Source organism: Gallus gallus, chromosome 2, assembly GCF_016699485.2.
Source record: "Gallus gallus isolate bGalGal1 chromosome 2, bGalGal1.mat.broiler.GRCg7b, whole genome shotgun sequence".
Taxonomy (NCBI): domain Eukaryota; kingdom Metazoa; phylum Chordata; class Aves; order Galliformes; family Phasianidae; genus Gallus; species Gallus gallus.
The window spans coordinates 62440990-62458939 of NC_052533.1; the positions used below are offsets into that span (position 1 = coordinate 62440990).

At 40.2% G+C, this 17950-nt stretch overlaps 1 protein-coding gene across 13 annotated transcripts in view; it reads right to left on the bottom strand.

The window, feature by feature from the left end:
* Positions 1 to 17950, bottom strand: part of HIVEP1 (human immunodeficiency virus type I enhancer binding protein 1) — a 119075-nt gene that overhangs the window by 4029 nt on the left and 97096 nt on the right. For 9 of the 13 annotated variants that reach the window (XM_025147651.3, XM_004939652.5, XM_015275980.4 and 6 more), the window contains 4 exons: positions 15470 to 15574; positions 6053 to 6570; positions 2214 to 3287; positions 130 to 380 (listed from right to left, as the gene is read on the bottom strand). In XM_025147651.3, coding sequence (XP_025003419.2) covers positions 255 to 380; positions 2214 to 3287; positions 6053 to 6570; positions 15470 to 15574 — 1823 coding nt within the window. In that variant the 3' untranslated portion in view covers positions 130 to 254. Of the gene's footprint in view, positions 1 to 129; positions 381 to 1561; positions 3288 to 6052; positions 6571 to 6669; positions 9302 to 14805; positions 14810 to 15469; positions 15575 to 17950 lie in introns of those variants that run through there. The other 4 variants (XM_046932702.1, XM_040695437.1, XM_004939653.4 and 1 more) reach the window with 4 other exon arrangements.

Below are 17950 nucleotides of genomic sequence, written 5' to 3' on the forward strand. Positions count from 1 at the left end.
GTCGAGTTAATTTCATGTTTGGTATAAATGATAACGATGTAAGACACACTGACATCACTACACGCTTATAAAAAGAACATACAAAAGCACAGTGACACTTTACACAGTGGCTGCACACAAGACACTCACAACTTTGAAGTCCGACGCTGCGGAGTGCTGAGAACTCTTAACTCTCATTAACTTCAATGTGAGTTGAGAGTGCTTCGTGGTTTGGGTGCTCAGCCCTCAGTGGAGGCTCCACACAATCAGAAATGTCACGAACGTTCACGTCTGATCCGAGAGCAATTTCTCATTTCTAGCGTGTGCGTTTCTAATAGCTGGATTAGTAAGACTGGCAGATGATCACAGTAATATAAATGATTTTCTGGTCCTGAAGTGCTCTGAAAGTTAATAAAGCTCACTCAACATCACCTACAGATTCACAACACACCTTAATGGAATAACGTAATGAGTGCAACGCAAGTACAGTACAAAAGCTAAAAAAAGGTTAAAAAGGGATCCTGAATATTGCCGTTCCTGAATGCGAGCAGTACAAGGTGTGAATTACTTCTCTGAGCTGGATACAGGAGTTGGTCTGTGAACTACACAGCTCAGCTCACACTCAGCTTTGCTCCTGACGTTTTTACGCTTTGCTTCTCACCCTTTTCCTCCAGCTGCTTTGTGTGCACTCATCCTGCTTATTTTCATATAGGCAATCCTGCTTTTAATGGACATCTTCCAGTCTTTGACTGGAATTAGTTTGTTAGAATAGTTTTATAAACTTCATATCACTGCAAGAATGTGATGTAAGGGCACGGCATAAAAAACAGCTCTTTGAAAATCACAGGTCAGCTTGAAACTTCCACAGATGCATTTCCTTGCAGCATGTGAGGCTTCTTTCTTCAAGCAGCTGAACACAGGAAAATTGTCATGGCACCCTTGAACTGCATTCACTGTGCACAAACACAGTTTCATTCAGTTGCATGACTCTGGGATCCACCCATGTCTTGCATGCCCATAATGAGCTTGTCAAGATAAGGGCACACGAATCCTATGTGTAAAACCTGTTTCCTTTTTTTTTTTTTTTAATCCTGAATGAGTAAGACGAAGTCAAATTTAGGGAACAATTAACTCTGTCTAGTTTTACCAACTGCTAGGCAGATTTTGCAATTAAAAACAGACATGGAAGTATTCCTTTCTTGTTTAACAATATTTTAATTTCAATAAAAAGTGGCTTTATAGTTCAACATTACAAAAATATGTCATCTCGACCCTCTTCCCTCAGGGAAGCTTTCAGATTTAAGGTATGAAGAGGAAAAAAATTGGGCTGGTGGATGCTCACTGTAAAAAGAAGTCGAAGGATTCCCTCCCTGCTTCATCATCGCAGGTGTTTTGCAGTGGAAGCTTTTGTTCCAAATGCCTACAGAAGGTACCCTTTCTCTTACAGCAGGTGAGATCACGTGGGCATATGCCATCGCCAGATCCTTTTAAGCTGAAAGCAATTGGAACGATACTAAAAGGACTGAGTCGAGCGTTTCTCCAACTAGTGGGTTGCATCAAGAAGGTACAACGTAAGCAGTGATAAAGTCAGTAAACAAAATTTTACTGTAATATTTCATAACACAGATACTGTATTTCTCTTTGAAGTGTAAAGCTACCGTCTTACACAAGAAAGATGGACAGACCCTTTTCCAAGACTAATATGGATACAATAAATATGGAGTTTTACATACTAGATCTGTACACAGAAACTTTGTCCCACAGCCATAAAAATTTACATTTAACAGTGCAACATATAATTTAATCATTTATTTATCTGACATAAGATGTTTACTTACTAAACACAAGCAACTACCTGGGTTTAATATACATATTTTATATATATATATTTTATATATATATATTCAACAATCTGTACAGGTTTCTAAACATAAAACTCCAAAAAGGCACAATCGTCTATACAACATGTACAAAAATGGCTGGAGCTGACAAGAAACAACAATTATTGGTCAAGAGTTCATGATTGCACAAAGATTAGTAATGGGTTTGTGTCAGAAAAATGTGCTTTAAGGAAAGGAAGGTTTGCAAAGAAACCTGTAAGTGTTATAAAAAAAAATAAACACAATGGGAAACAAAAACTAGGTTGCTATTATGAGTCTATCCTCATCGTCACTGCTGCCATCACTAAACTGCACCGTATTTTGCCTCCGGGGCAATGCTGCTGGCCTGTGTACCTGTCTATCCGGAGACACAGTTCGATGGACCGGGGACTTGGTTAGAACATCGGAATTCACCTTCGAGCGGGGCTGTACCGGGGAAGCCCTTTTGACCTGAACCAAAGAGACGTCGCACTTGGGCTTATTGTGGTTGGTGAGGTCAGTCTTTTCAGCATCGCCTTTCCCCGGCCCATTGAGTCTTTCATAGTCACTCACAGGGGCAGGCTCCGCAAGGCTCTTCACGCTGTACTGCTGGGCACCGGCAACCACCTGAGGAGAAGCAGCCCTGGCCACATGGCCGACGTCGGGGAAGCTGGCAGGAGCTGGCTCTTGCTGGACGTCACCAGCTTTGCTGCCTGCAGCTGGTGGTTCAGAGGCTCCTTGCCCATCCGCGCTGACCGGGCTGATGGAGGGGATGAGGGTGGGCAAGGCAATGTTCAGTATCTGCAAGCCTGGGATGTGCGCCTGAGGGCTGGGCTTGCCCTGGGGGGTAGCGCTGGCAGTCAGGACCTGGAGGCCGACGGCATTCAGAGTGATTCCAGGCGGGCGCATCTGTGGGGCTATGTTTGTGTTTGTCAGGCCTAAGATGTTCACCGTCTCCATGCCGAGGGGTGGGAGAGGCTGCAAGCTGGGTGTGCTGAGACCCTGGATGCCCGGCACGTTGATCTGGCCAATAGGAATACACGGCACAACGCTGTTCACTTCAGCAACCCCGACAGGATTCGTGGCGGCACCCGAGGCGGCGCAACCCACCTCGCCGAGGCCGCTCGTAGTTCTGTGGATGACGCCAACGGCAGGAATGGTGAGTTGCACCGGCCCCGCTTGAATGGGCACAAAGGTGGAGTAGGTGGCCAGGCCGGCGGGGACAACTTGAAGCCCCCCTACTGGCACCATGCTGTAGGGTGCCTTGGCCTGCTGCTGGGAATGCAGCGGCAGGTGGCTGAAGAGGTGTGTCTGGCTAGGCCTCAACTCGGCGGAGCGCAGTGGGGCGCTGGGCGGCTTCTCCTCCTGGACTTCGGTGTAGGGCGATGCCGTTGTGGTCCGCAGGCTCTGGTCCGCGGGTGATGAGGGAGAGCTGGCAGAGGGCGTGCTCTGGGAGAGAATGAGAGGGACGTGTTAACAGGATGGCTGCCGTTGCCCCCAGGTTACATGGAATCATGAGGTTGCTCGGCAAGCTGCCCACCCGCTCACACTTCATTTTAGATAAAAACAACAACAAACCGGTTCACGGTAAACGCTGCCCAGCTTGAACAATGAAATGATTTCCTTCCTTTCTTTTTCCAACTCCTTCCTCTCCCACTAATTGAATTTTCCTCTCATGATTATCCTTGCTCGTTTCTCTTGAGCACTAGCACTCAAAAACATTTCTGAATATCCTCTGTACATGGCTGTTGTTTTTTTTAAGGAGGAAGGCAGCTTTGGAGAGCTGTTTATTGTGAAAATCACCTTAGGCAAGAATGTTAAATAAGTTGGCACTTCTGATACACCAGGTCCACTTACCAGAGGCACTGCAGCCTCTGGAAGGCAGGGACAGCATCACAGCCCCTTTGTCCATTTATTACCCTAACCGAGAAAATGGGTGACATGAGCAGGATGATAACTGCAGCACCCACTGGGGCTGAGGTGATGGATGGACACTGGAATGAGGTGTGAGACCTACATCCCACAGCTGCCACATCGTGCCTTAGTTTGGTGCACAAACCTGGACAAACAATTGTATTATATACCCTCTTTTCTTCTCTTATAGACTCTAGTATTGGCCAAGGCTGGAAACTCCTTTCCTAAAAACACCTAAATCAAGAAGTCTTAAACTGCAGTTGAAGTTAATTTTTAATTTTAGGCCTGCCTGTAATACACAAAGCACAGCACAACTTTATTTGGTTTACTGAGTCCTAAACTGCAATTCAGTGGCTTTGACCAAACTCTCGAAAAATCTCTAGAGCGGGCACAAAAACAAATTACTAACAGAAATGCTTTTGAAAACAGCTAGTAGGAACTACTGGTTAAAGGTGAATAGAATTTATTGACCATGCAGCATCATCTATTCTAAATAGGAAGACGTGTGTCAGAAGGAAGCAAAAGTCTTTCTCAGGACTAAGTGCTGTCTGACATTTCACAAGAAATCTTGATAAGCTGGTACAGATACTTTTGAAAGAACACACAGCCTTCCTGAACTTTCTCAACCCCTCGTCTCAATGGCAAGGTGTTGGATCCACAAACATGCATGATGGGAACAGATTGCAGATTAAACATTAGAACCACAGCTACCACTTCCTCTGACTGGGAAAGGAGGAGGCAGCCTGGTATGGAATTACTGCCTTGTATTACTTACATGGCTTTTTTTGTATTAATGTGAAGACTTGCTAGAGCTTTACTAATTTAAGAACTTTTCAATTTTATTTGTGTGAATATTTGCTTGAGCCTTCAGTGGTTCTGTTTGATTAGAGAGTAACATCAGTCAAATGTCTTCTTGGTATCTATGGATAACAGCTGAAACACACAACGCAAATATTATGGTCCTACCTTTTGTGACACATGTCTGCAGTGACCAGAGACCACAACATCTTATTCCCTGTCACACTACAAAATTGCTCCAACTCATACTTGCCACATGGCACTCACAGTTCTTACAAGCAGGAATGACAATATGTCAAACAATGAAACGCGGCAGTATTTTTTACTGGTTTTCCTCGCCAACAGTTCACCACCTTAACTCTTTTAAAAAACAAATGCAGTAGTAGAGATTTTCAAAGAACGAGCCACTAAGTACTTAAACTATAATCAAATCTTTCCTTACTGTTTCTGACTGAAAATTTCCTGCCTCTTATTTTTCTGTAACTGCATGCATCTATGGTTTGTAAATGCTGAAGTCATCACAGAGAGGGAGAGAGGGAGGTAATTACTCCTCTACTTAAGCTATATAACATTTTGCATCGTATTTTTCTGGGCATTACTCTGGGAAGCCCTACTGCCCTCATGGTCACAGTAAGAATTCAAAACTTTCAAGAGATATCATTAGGGTCAATGAAGTATATGATTTATGCTGTCCCCATTAAATTCCATTAAAATACTGCTGGACTGTAAAACACTTAACACCTGCTGGCTCCCTGTAGCTTTATAAGCACTGGTTGCAAGTGTTACTGAACACACCTGCAATCTTGCACATAGACTGACTTCATCTTTCCACATGTCTGTCTACCCAGAATAGGCACGGGCAAAACTGATCCTTTTCTTATCAAAATGCTCCTTCATTTGGAGAAAAACTGAGAGCAGTGGGAACTCAGGTCTCAGATCTGTGCTTCTGTCTCCTTTTGTTATTCTGCAAAGGCAATCCCTAGATTCCTTGAACATATGGTGCTCATTGTAAATCTACCGCTGAACATATTTGGGGAGAGAGAAGCAACTGCACAATTTTTTTTACAGCAGTAAGGCAAAAACCTTTGGGACTAGATTAGTCTTCCTTGGAAGTTACCAATGTTGTATTTATTCCAGAGTAAAATGACTTCTGAATTATATCACTTTCCACTGAAAACTTCATTGCCCCCCCCATATGTCCATTCTATGTATCTGTAATATCCAATCTCATTTGCAAGACATTCTACTAGCTCCAAACTTTATCTGAAATGACCACATTCCAATTAAACCTTTCAGAAATGATGCAGACAGATTTACAGAATTTTAAAAAGTAGTGCCACTACAACACTGTTGTTTCTACAGTCCTACACATTCGTGCTTCAGCTATTTTCAACTCTTTTAAAGCATGAGCCAACAACTCAAAGAATGAAAGGCAAGACCCTCTGAAAAATCACCAACATGATCTTTAACTAACACTCTCACCCCCAGAACTGGACTCCTACCTTCGTAAGAATTGTGGTTGCTACGGAGGAGTGGGCCACAGTTGTTTCCGGATCGGGGTAATCCACGGACATATGGCGACCTGGAGATGCAGGAGCAGAGTCTACCAGTGCAGTACTTGCACTGTGGGGACCAGCTCCCCTCTCCTGGGCTTTGTCCTCATTTTCTTCCTGGTGGGTAAACTCTGCTGGTGACCTGGAGGTCCTGCTAACCGACTGCGCAGCACTAAGGACAGTCATCTTTGTGAGCAGTGCTTTTGGGAGACCATCCATAGAGTCCGTGTGAATCCCGCCAAAGCAGTCCGGCAGTCTGCTGTCCTCATCAGCACTTGTGGCATCCTGCAGGCCATGTCGAGAGGGGTGATGCTGGGGGCTGGCTGTCACCGAGGGGGTTGTGGATAGGACTGACTCAGCTTGGCTGTCTTCATCATCATCTTCGTTGTCATTTTCATCTTCATCTGCACCGTCAGATTCCTCCGCATCAAACCCTGACCGATCACAGCCCAATCTTTGCTTCTCTCCTGCAAAAGCAAGAATCAGAAGTTAAGCCAATGAAGGTTCCAGATTGATTAGGAAAGAGGTAGGAGGGAGTGATTAGAAACACCAAAAAAATACATGCCATGTGCATTTTTCAGTTTCTTCCCATGTCATCAAAGCAACAAAGAAGATTTTCACTTTTGTTTTTCAGTGTACATATTAAATTATGCAGTTACATAATCTTTCATCTCCCGCTTCCCTGTTGTTTTCCACCTTCTGGATTTGGTTGTTCTTTTAAGCCATTTATAGCCTTTTGCTCAAAGTCACCCTTCTCTCTTTTGCTTGGGGAGAAGTGAGCAGATTCCTGCTTCATTAAGTTCCTAGTGACGACATGCGAAGCTCGTCTGCCAACCTTCGCAGTGGGATACTCTCTAGCTGGTTCTGACTCATAAGTGGGTGTCCTTGTACCCAATATGAATCACTGCTGCAAAGGGTTTTGAAAGATACAAACAGAAAGACTGGAGGCTGTTAGTCAGGAATCTGTCTCGTTAGCAGGCAAAAGAGACCAAAATTAGACCTTACCAGATTTCCCACTTTGTTCACGTTTTGAAAGAATTATAAGCAAGTCACCCGAGATGTCCTAGGAGACAAGAAAGCCCTAATCCTATAAAAACTTACTTATGCATGAAATTTTACTCCTAAGAAGAAGTCTTCCTGACTTCAGCTCTTAAAGTCAAACTGGCACTGATACTTTGTGCTGTCTATTGGTAAATTTTTCTATGTAATACAGCTCTACTGCAGCTTTTCCCCTTCTTTTATATCACAACTTGGAAAGAAAGAATCTTCTTTAGTAAAGAGACAAAATCCCATCTGCTGTATCTGATTCCAAGCCAGACTGTCTGGGATCACATTTTATAAAAAGACAAAATGCTTTGGATGCACTAATATTTCATACTTGATTAAAGGTCTGTCTGCTGAGCTCCCAAAAAAATATCAGCATAAAAATCATTTGGCTCTGCAAAAGCAGGGATGGCTGGTTAGCTAAAAATTCAGAGATTCTGTTCTGGGGAAATCTGCACAGCAACTTACTATCAAAATGAACGACTGAAAAAAAAAAAAAAGAAACCTTTTCAAGAAGTAGAATGCATTACAAATACATTAGGCTGCTAAGTTACCAAAACGAAAATAAGCATCTTGAGCTGTAGGTAAAATAAATGGGTTTAATTGAGCTACCTCTCAACAAGCTACCTACCATTATAAGCCTTTATGGTTTCAAATGAGCAGTGCAATTAGGAACAAGACGAATAGCTTCTTTGAAAAAAATCCCTCTGTAATGATTTTGCCCCTCTCTTGCCTACACAGTAATTTGTACATTAACTAAATATGGAAAATATAGATTTTCTACATTTTCTACAGCAGGCATGACACTGAAATGTTATTAACAAATACGTTAAGCCCTCCAGATCATTGGAATAATGCTAACAAAAATATGGTTTAGGATTTTCTCCTGTCTTCATTTATAATTCTCATCTACAGAGTCGGTCAAAGGAGAAAATACATAATTTGTTCAATAGCATTTTGTCTTCATTTCTGTCATTTCCATTCCTCATTTCTTGATACTTAATGCTTCTTGATAATTAATATGCAAAGCAAAACAATGTATGAAGTTAGAATGCTCACATATGTTTGAGTTTTGAATGGAAATAAATTCCCTCAAGCTGTTGTGACAGATACCACAAATTTCTCCATGCTTTACATCTAAAGGGTGACCTGTGCATTTCTTGTATCTTTTTAAATACTGCATGGGGCATTACAAAGTTTTGGGTTTCATGCTGTAGTTTTTATTGGATCTCTTTGTAGGGTACTCTTCTCCTTACCAGCAATACCTCTGAGAAATTGTACTGCTTCTTTTCCTTTTTCTCCTCCTCTCTAAATGAATCACCTTTTCTATCAAGTTGGACGGCCATCACAAATGACTGCTTCTACTGGCAAAAGAAACTACTCGAAGTAATTAGACTGACACCATGTTTTTGAAACAGGCAAAATATATGCTCAAACATGCCCTGATTTAAAGTAAGAAACTCTGTTTTCAAATCGGCATTTAGAAACACTACAAAATTTACTATAAAACCCTGCTTATGCAGAGCAGTTTCTGCATTCTAGAAGCCTTCTGGAAGGAAAACATGGAAAGGGAGAAGGGGAACTATGCGTGGGTCACAGACTCGTTAAATGCAGTGCTCAGTGGGATATAATTTCCCTCTATTGTTTCTCTGTTTACCTCCACCCCTTATGAGTTTGCCAGCTTCTATTTAAAAGTGGTTACCTGGGGCCAGAGCCTGCAATGTAGGCGAGGTGACAGCAATGAATACAGCTCCCTTACTCCCACACTGCTTTGAAACATCAGATCTAAAAAACAAAGCATTCCTGACTTGCTTGCTCTGGCAATGTGAAAAGGACCGCTCTACCTTCTATACTTGCGTGTGGGTCCACTGAAACAAGAGGTGCCCAAGCTTTTGTAATCAGTCATCCCTTTAAGCAACACTGTACATCAGAGGAGTTGTGGGAGGACCCGAATCTGGAGTTTAAGCAGGTGACAGAACCAGTCATGGTCTACTTGAAAGTGGCATCAAGGCTGTGACCACTCATGGTGAAAGACTCTTCCTAAGTACCATCTTGTTAACCTAAGGAGTGGTGGCCCAGCTCCATTTTGATAATTCCACTCTGCCTACAAGTTACCTTGCAGTTTTAATTAGGAAAAAAATAATTCTTTGCTTCCTGTCTTAAACTATGCACAATTACGACCATATGATTACGTAGCTGAAATATACAATTAGAACTCAGTTTCCAAATGGAACTACTACTGTGTTCAACTTTGTATGAGAGGTTGTGAATTCATGAATTCAAGGGCCACTAGCATGTGAGGAAATGGCTTTTGGTGTGAAAAGTCCCAGATTTTTCTGAAAACAAAACCAAAACCAAACAACAATAGCAACAATAATTAAAAACAGGAAAAAAAATAAGGTAGGAAAAACACTTAATAAGGAAGAATGCCTTTCCTTCCTTCAATGCAGGCCTGATCCAAAGCCTCTTCAAGACATTCTGCACATACCCTTCAGCATGCACGAAGCAGCTGCCATCAGCAAAGCATGCTTCCAGTGGGGCCCTCAAAGCACTTTTCTGGCCATGCTGCACTTCTCTCATTTCTACCCTTTGCTTTGAGAGCTTGCAAACATTACTAAAAATGCATATCCAAAGTCCTACCTGATCTCAACCTGTAATTTTCATGTCTCAAGAACACCCAAAAGCTGTTATGCTTTATGAAGGCTACTTCTCTTTCAAATCTTAGCACTTAAGCAGAGAAACCATTCAAGACAGCCTCAATCTTTGATAAAGAATGTTTCTAAAAAAAGAGGGAATGTCCCCCATCCTCTGTTAGATGCAATCTTTTCTCTTAAACCTTTAGAAAGACCTATTCTAGGACTTCACAGGAGAATTTGGTACTTTTAGCTACAGACATTAACTCTGCAAAAATTAGGAACAACTGGAAACAAAGTTGTACAAGAAAGGCTGACAACTTTTGATCAGGGCTTTTGCAAGCGTTCCAGCTGTAATTATACTTCGTAAAATTGGCATTTTAATCCAATGCAGTGATGTAAATGCATGAAAATCATAGGCAGAAATCTTCTTCATTTTTTAGCCCTTAGTCCTCAGTTTGTTAATCAGCTCGGTATTTTGTTTCTGGTATGGATGAAGTGATCTGCAAAAACACTTTTATACTGATATGCTATCCCAAAGCAATAAAGAAAAATTTTGGTTCTTTAGCACAATAGCATTAGTTGGAACTATCAGCATCCAAACACGTACATTAGTAAACTGCTTTTTAAGTTAAGATTAATACAAAATTTATATACTCTGTGATCATATATAGTATCTAATAATGCATGCATTTGCTCTCTTTCTATGTATGTTCTTGATCAGATGTAATAAAATGTATATACACTAGAGCAATGAAGGCAGAACTATTTTGAGCATGGCATCACATTATTGTTAACTTGAAAATAAGGTCTGTATGTCATCAACACACACTCTGTTTTGCTAAAGAAATACAAGCTCAGACTTGCCTTTTGACTATTGTATTAGTCTTGTAGTGGGCCGTTTCACAACCATTCAAACAAATTAAAAAAAAAGTAAGGGTAAACAAAGTACTGTTGGGTGAAACAACATGAGCACCCACAACCAAATTCTCCGTCTCCTTGACTTTTCAACTGTGCTCACTGGTTTTAGTTGACTGATTTCAGTCTTGCTTCAGCTACTGTCAACTGCTCATCATCACCACACAGGACTCACAGTGACATCTACTGGGTTAAATTCAGACTGGTAATAGCCACCTGCTTCTCAGAGAAGAGGGAAAAAAGAAGTGAGCTTTTCACTTTCATTCCTAAGAGCATGGAAAATAACTGGGCAAAACTAAACCGAAAAAATAAGCGCAATCTCTGTTGCTTTAAAGAGATTATTTATACCTAAGTCCTCCTGGGTATCCTATATATTGTAAAGCCACCCTAGCATTAGCTAGTCTGTTCACAGGCTGTAGGTGTAAGGATCCAGCATACTTAATGTATATCTAGTTGAAGACAAGGCAGTGCTATTAAAAATTAAAAAAAATTAGTCGTGAGTTACACACACCCAGCCTTCCATTCTACTTGCAAGAGGAGGATATCACTGTAAGAATTTCCATTTTTTTTTTACTTCTTATACTCAGGTGCAGGGAAAACACAGACTGAGTCATGATTAGGCTAATGAAGAGCCATGGAAACTAATTTAAGATCTGCTATGATAAGTAAGATATAGCTAATTAACTTAGAAACACTGTATCTTTAGAAGGGTCTATTTAATATTGCAGAAAATGAAAGTTTAAATATATGGAGTCGTATACACGTAATATATATATGCACACACATATGATATGCATCTGAAACTTAAAATTAGTAATTTTTACAGGTAAAGTAGTGACTATTTCTAGATAACTTTTTTTCCAAAGAGACCGCTTAAACAACTTCTCCATATCTATAGATTTCATTGTTAAATAACTCCACTGTTCACATTCATTCAGGCATATTCTAACATTCACGTATTAGCTTACATATGAAATATAATGGGCTCAAACTTAATAACTGTTTTAATTTGAAGACAAATTGTTGTTTTTAAGACTGAATAGCAAAATGTCCAGTCACCATGGCAGAAGAGGATGTCCCCAGTTGCAGTCCGTCACACTAAATAGTTCACCTCGCCTGACAGTTTAATTCAGATATTAACATTCCTTACATTGTAACCCTGTATTTTGGTGACAAGAACATTCCACAGAGCAGAAGATGAAAGATAAATGGATGAGGGAATGGTTTTGAATACAAAAACCCAGGCCAGAAAGTATTTACTAATACCCAAATGATGACAAGTCCAAACACAAAGAGCGCTATGTTAAAAGCTCTGATCACATATATTCTCAGACAGCTAGAGAGCATCTCTTTATTTTTCCCTAGATGTGACAGCACAACAAAATTTCAGCTTCTCAAGTTACTGAAAAAGCGGGCTTTGTGTTTACATGCCCGTGTTCAGGATCGTGCACTATTCTGTACTCCTTACTCAATATGCATATGTTATTAATTTGAACTACGATCAAGTCAAAGCTACCTTCTGATGTCAATCATCATGACAGCCTGTGTTTAAAAAGCATGTGCAAAACACTTGCAGAACTGCCTCATTTCTTAGTAAATAAACGGCTGGCGTTAAATTTAAGGCTAACTCTCCACAATTAATTATTTAATTCAATGTCTGCTGAAAGAAATACAACTTAGTTACTTGAAGCAAAGGTGCAGACACTGCTATTGCCATGAGAATAATCAGTATCTGGGTAAAAAAAAAAAAAATAGAGACATTCTGTGGGTCAGAAAACCAGACAACCTTGCACAGCTTATGGGAAAGAAGAAATTTTATTTCTGAGGTTATAATTATTTCCTATTAAATTTTCTGACCTTCCTCCACATCATCCCCCTAATGCCTTTCAACTAGGGAAAGCCATCAGACCCAGCAGACCTCTGGCTCCCAGGGTGAGCTCCTTTCCCAAGCCCAGATCTGCCAGAGTGGGGCTGTCTGGGTAAGGGGAGCCAAGGGATGGTGAAAGGTACTCTATGCAAGGAGACAACCTACACACCTCAAAACAAACAAACAAACAAACAAACAAACAAAACCCACTCACTTGTATTCAAATGTGGCCAAAAAATTAGTATGTACAGCATTTCAGAGAGCGCAGTAGAAGCACCTAAATTTAAAAAGCTCACATGGAAATAATTCAAACTTCTTTTTTTCCTCTTCTTTGCCTTAAAGATGGGCCAACAGGCAAGTTTCTGAGTTACCGAGAGAAACACCCTCCAGCATGGCTAGGTGAGCTGAAAGATTCAGTCATATTTTTTAAATGTTGAGCTACTCATTGAATGTCCATGGATAACTGAAAATGCACTGTGTTGTGTGGCAACTGGAGAGGCTGGACTGGTCTAGTTGGGGCAGATACGTGTTTACCATGGGCTTAATTACCCTGTCTCTTGGATGGGAGTTTTTGTGCCAAGCCTTGTCCTGAACAGCTGGTTTTCCTGTGGGTATCTGAGTCGGATCATTTAGAAAAGACAGGGACTTTATCACCAAGTTGCTTTTTGTTTCTGAGTTCTTGGTTAAAAACAAGAGACAAAAAAGGAAGTGTTATCTGTTTTGTTCTGAAAAAAATGCACTACAGCCTTACACTTCAATATCTGGAAGAACTTCATGGATTTACATGGCAAATCCTAGTGACTGTTTGCCTTGTTTTGTGGCTTTTGTTTATTTCTCCCCAAAAGAGAATACTCTAACTTATTAATTTCTGCGCTGAAACAAACATTATATTTCAGGGAATGTAGTTTATTTATAGGATAGTTACACACACCTGTAATAAACCATTACACTATACGTAAGGACTCTTTGTCTTTCAGTTATACAGTTTTAGAGCCAAAGAAAAGCAATCTTTCAACAACTGCTTGAAATGGCTTACTTCTATAGGGTATTACTGATAATCTGCTAACATTTGGAGCACTTACCATTATACTAAACTGCAAACGTATGTTACTGGGAATATCAACTTACCAATCAATAAAATGTTTTCATTTCCTAGGAAAAAGATATACCTGGTGTTATTTAAAACCAAATTAAACACAGCCACAGAACAGTGCTTGAAGGAGTCATGACAATTTTTCTGTCATGTGAAGGCTGAAAACATTAATGAACACTGTGTTTGAGGGACGGACTGCAAACTGTACTGTTGCTTATCTTCTGTGTTACAGAATCATAGAATAGCTCAGTTTGAAAAAGACCTTCAAGATCACTGAGTACACCCACAACCTAACCATAGTACCCTAACTCTAACAACCCTCCGCTAAATCCTGTCCCTGAGCACCACATCCAAACGGTTTTTAAACACATCCAGGGATGGTGACTCAACCACCTCCCTGGGGAGCCCATTCCAGTGCTTAACAACCCTTTCTGTGAAGAAGCTTTTCTTGACATCCAACCTAAACTTACCCTGGCGCAACTTGAGGCCATTTCCCCTCGTCCTGTCACCTGTCACCAGCAAGAAGAGACCAACCCCGCTCTCGCTGTAAGCACCTTTCAGATATTGGAAGAGAGCAGTAAGGTCTCCCCTCAGCCTCGTCTTCCCCAGACTAAACAGCCCCAGTTCTTTATTATTCTTTTTGGTACCTCAGTTGCAAAGGAGGATATGTTTTTAGCTTACCAAAAAGGAATATATGTAACAGTGCTAAAAAAGGAAAAGGCAGATTTCTTGGTTCCTAGTGCACTACTGAATCACACTAGTTGAGTCACATCCCCAGAATTATTTAGAATTAGATTCAAGCCAATTCGCTTATTCTGCTAGCAGTTGTCATATGGGAGCAAGTGCATTCATCTTTCTTGCCCTTTATTGTTTAAATGAAGATCGCCACTGCTTTTTTTTCTCAAAACCTCATCCACAATTTAATAAACTATTCCACTTAAAGAAGAAAAATACAATGCAAAGCTCACACTGCTGCTGAAAAGCCGGAGCATGCAGAAAGTGCCACCACTGCACCGAGACATGTCAAGACCCCCAAAGAAAGCTCTAGCACACAGTCCTGTCATACATCTCACTGCATCTGGTACAGATGCACATTTCTTAATATGCTGAGCAAAACCCATGTGTACCCAGTGCGGCCCTCCTCAACTCTCCTCAATCTCACCTCCATTTCTGTAGAGCTGTTTTGGTATGTAGGATGTACAGAATTTCAATTATTGGCAAATAATTTCCATAACACTAAGAGCTCGAATGGAAGAGTAGAATATATCCAGATGAAAATCTACTTTGTTTCTGCTTATTCATTTATGCCCATTCTTATTTGTGAAGAAGGTCAGCACTCTTCACCAGAAGATCATGAGCCTCCCTGAAAAGCCTACCCAAAGCACTCAGCAAATATTTATAGTTCTGGATGGTGAGTTAGTAATACAATTTACAAAACATGTATTCAAAAATTTGACAATCTTATGCAAAACTATTTTCAAAAAATCCTACATTTTACTATTTTTTTCCTAGCCAAACAGCTGTTTTTCTGGTATTTTCAATCTTCTCAGATTTATCTGTGAAACTGATAAAGTTAAACTGCATAACACTTTGTGAAAAATTCAGCAGCAACATATCTTTAGCATATGCTCATCATTTCTTTTGGTGAAGGTTTTTGCAGTATTTCTTGCTCCCTCTGACTACCTTCGAAGATTTTCCTCTCTGTATCTTTTTCCTGTACATTAATTTAAAAACTGTGGAAAAAAAGGGTAATAAAGGGTGACAATAAAATAAATCTAACAATGCAGCAAAGAAAAGATTTAAATTCTTACCAAATTCTTCTTCTCCATCCTGGTCATCTATTAAGCCTACCGAGACTCCCAAATCCATGCACTTCTTGCTATGTGCCTTTGACTTCATATGTTTTGTCAAATTTCCTTAGGAAACAAATAAAAGCAAAAATGAACTGCTCTTTGACTACACAAATGTATGGTGATATAAACACAGCATGTCCATATCTCATTCAACTACGTTTACAACCATGTGTATAATTTGATTTTACATCTGGCCTTGCCCTTCAATGTAAGTTGACAAGGGCTACACCAGGTTCATCATCCTGAATGCTACTTGCATTGGTTCAGCTAGCTCAGCTCTTCACAAAGATTAAAAAAAAGAATAAAATGGAAATAATAGAAGATTATGCATTTTGCATATGTGTAAAAAAGTCTTTTGTTTCTGTCAAATATGAAAGACTAATCCAGTCTTCAAAATAATACTGACAGAAAACGACTGTGTGGAACTACAGTTCATATCTTGCAATTCTTTTAGTATTTTATGGATTCTATTTCAGTGTAATTATTTCAATTGCCAACTTAAACAAACACATGAATTTTATTCAAAGTATGAACCCGAAAATATTTGCTCTGAATTTCAAAAGCGAATGCATAACTCTTGGGAAGCTTCATGAGTTGCTATTCCCTGTTCCTTTAGAAAGAAAGTATGGCAAATATCACCAAGAAAAAGTTAAAAGTAGACCACAGAGTTTAAAATGATGAATATGTGAAATGTATGAGGACTACTCCAAAAGTAATGCCTCCTATTTTATTCTGTTGGCCCACAACATCCCAGACGGATATTGGTGGTACAGCAGTAGAATTTGAACCAGAATTCCCACCGATATCCCATTACATTTTCCTGCCATGTGACAGATGGCAGCAAAGGGGCAGCCTAACAAAATGACAACTGATGTGGGAGTGCAGATGAAGCGAAGGTGTGTCAATGAATTCCTCCATGAGGATGAATGGCATCCACTGACATTCTTCAATGCTTGGTGAACCTTTATGGAGACGAAACGGTGGTGTGTTTCAGCAGTGGTGACAGTGGGTCACCTCTGCAGGCACAGATTGTTATGAGTGCAACATGCAGGCTCTTGTTGGTTACTGGCAAAAATGCATAGCTAATGGTGGTGACTGCTGAAAAACAGTGTTTTGTAGCTGAGAATTTGCTCTATTAAATAGTGTGGCTGTGCTCTTTGCATCTTTTGTAGTTTCCATGGCAATGAATAGGAGACATTACTTTCGGGGCAATCTATGCATATTATTACAAGTAGCAGTCTACTTCAGACTTAACATTATCTTACAATATCCAGTTTCTTTGAGGTATTCAAATGGAAGAAATTATAGTGGGTGAAATGCTTCTATAGCTGTGGAATATTTAATTCCTACTTTGAAAGAAGACTAGGATTTCACTCCAAATTTTGAAATGATTGTTATGAAGCTATGTGGCATTGCTATTGGCTCACAAATAGCAAAATTCTTGGCCTTACATGCTGTATGAAATTACTGCCTACACTGTCTTTTCATAAGGGGTAGTTTATCAAACTTCAAGCATCCAGCTCTAGGTCCAACTTTGCTAGCAGTGGCAACAGTCATGGTTAGCAACTGCAGAACATGAAGCAAGTACAAGCACCTTCTACAACTGAAGCATGTGAGAATTTTAAATGGGCAGAGCTTAATTAATGGAATTGGGCCAGAAAGCCTACTATGCAAAAAATCCTCAACAGAATGTATTGTGTTCACAATCCAGCATTTAATTTTAAAGATGGTGCAACAAAGCAACATCATGCCCTAAGGTGTAAGGAGGCAATGTTAGTTCATCACGCATCTGAAGACTGTCAATCCTATTTTTTGCAGTCCTGTGAAGTTTTCTACCTAAATGCTGAGTAGTCTCAAACCCACTGTAAGTACCAATGTTCCTGAGGTTATAGCTGGGGAGATTATACCTGCATGATGTTCTAAGCTGAGAAAAATGTGACTGCTTAGAACTTTTCACTGAAAGTCTTTTGGCTGTGAGTATACCCTAGCTCTTCTATTTATTACAAGTCCTGGATCTATCATTGTTTAACATATATATTTAAATTTGTAAGCACTGTTGTAAACAGACTTTAAACACCATCTTTGGGTCTTAGAAGATTAAGGAGGAAAACAAACTCCATTCTTCCAGGGTCTAAAAACCATTTTAGTACAGTAGTTTGTTGTGTGCTAATAGGAGCACAAAATATGCCCATGTCATATGTCCAAATAATCAGTGGGGACTTAAAACTGTGTTCCTGTCTTTGCTTAGGACGAGACCTAGCTTTCACCATACTCCCAGATCTTCCTTTTCCATTTCAGTTTCTAACCTACCACGAGATGCCACACAGTTTATTCATATAAATACATGATTATCTGAACAAGCAGACAGAAGGGACTGCAAACACTGGAAAACATTAGACAATAAAACTCCACAGCAAGGTAACTTCTTCAGTATATGGG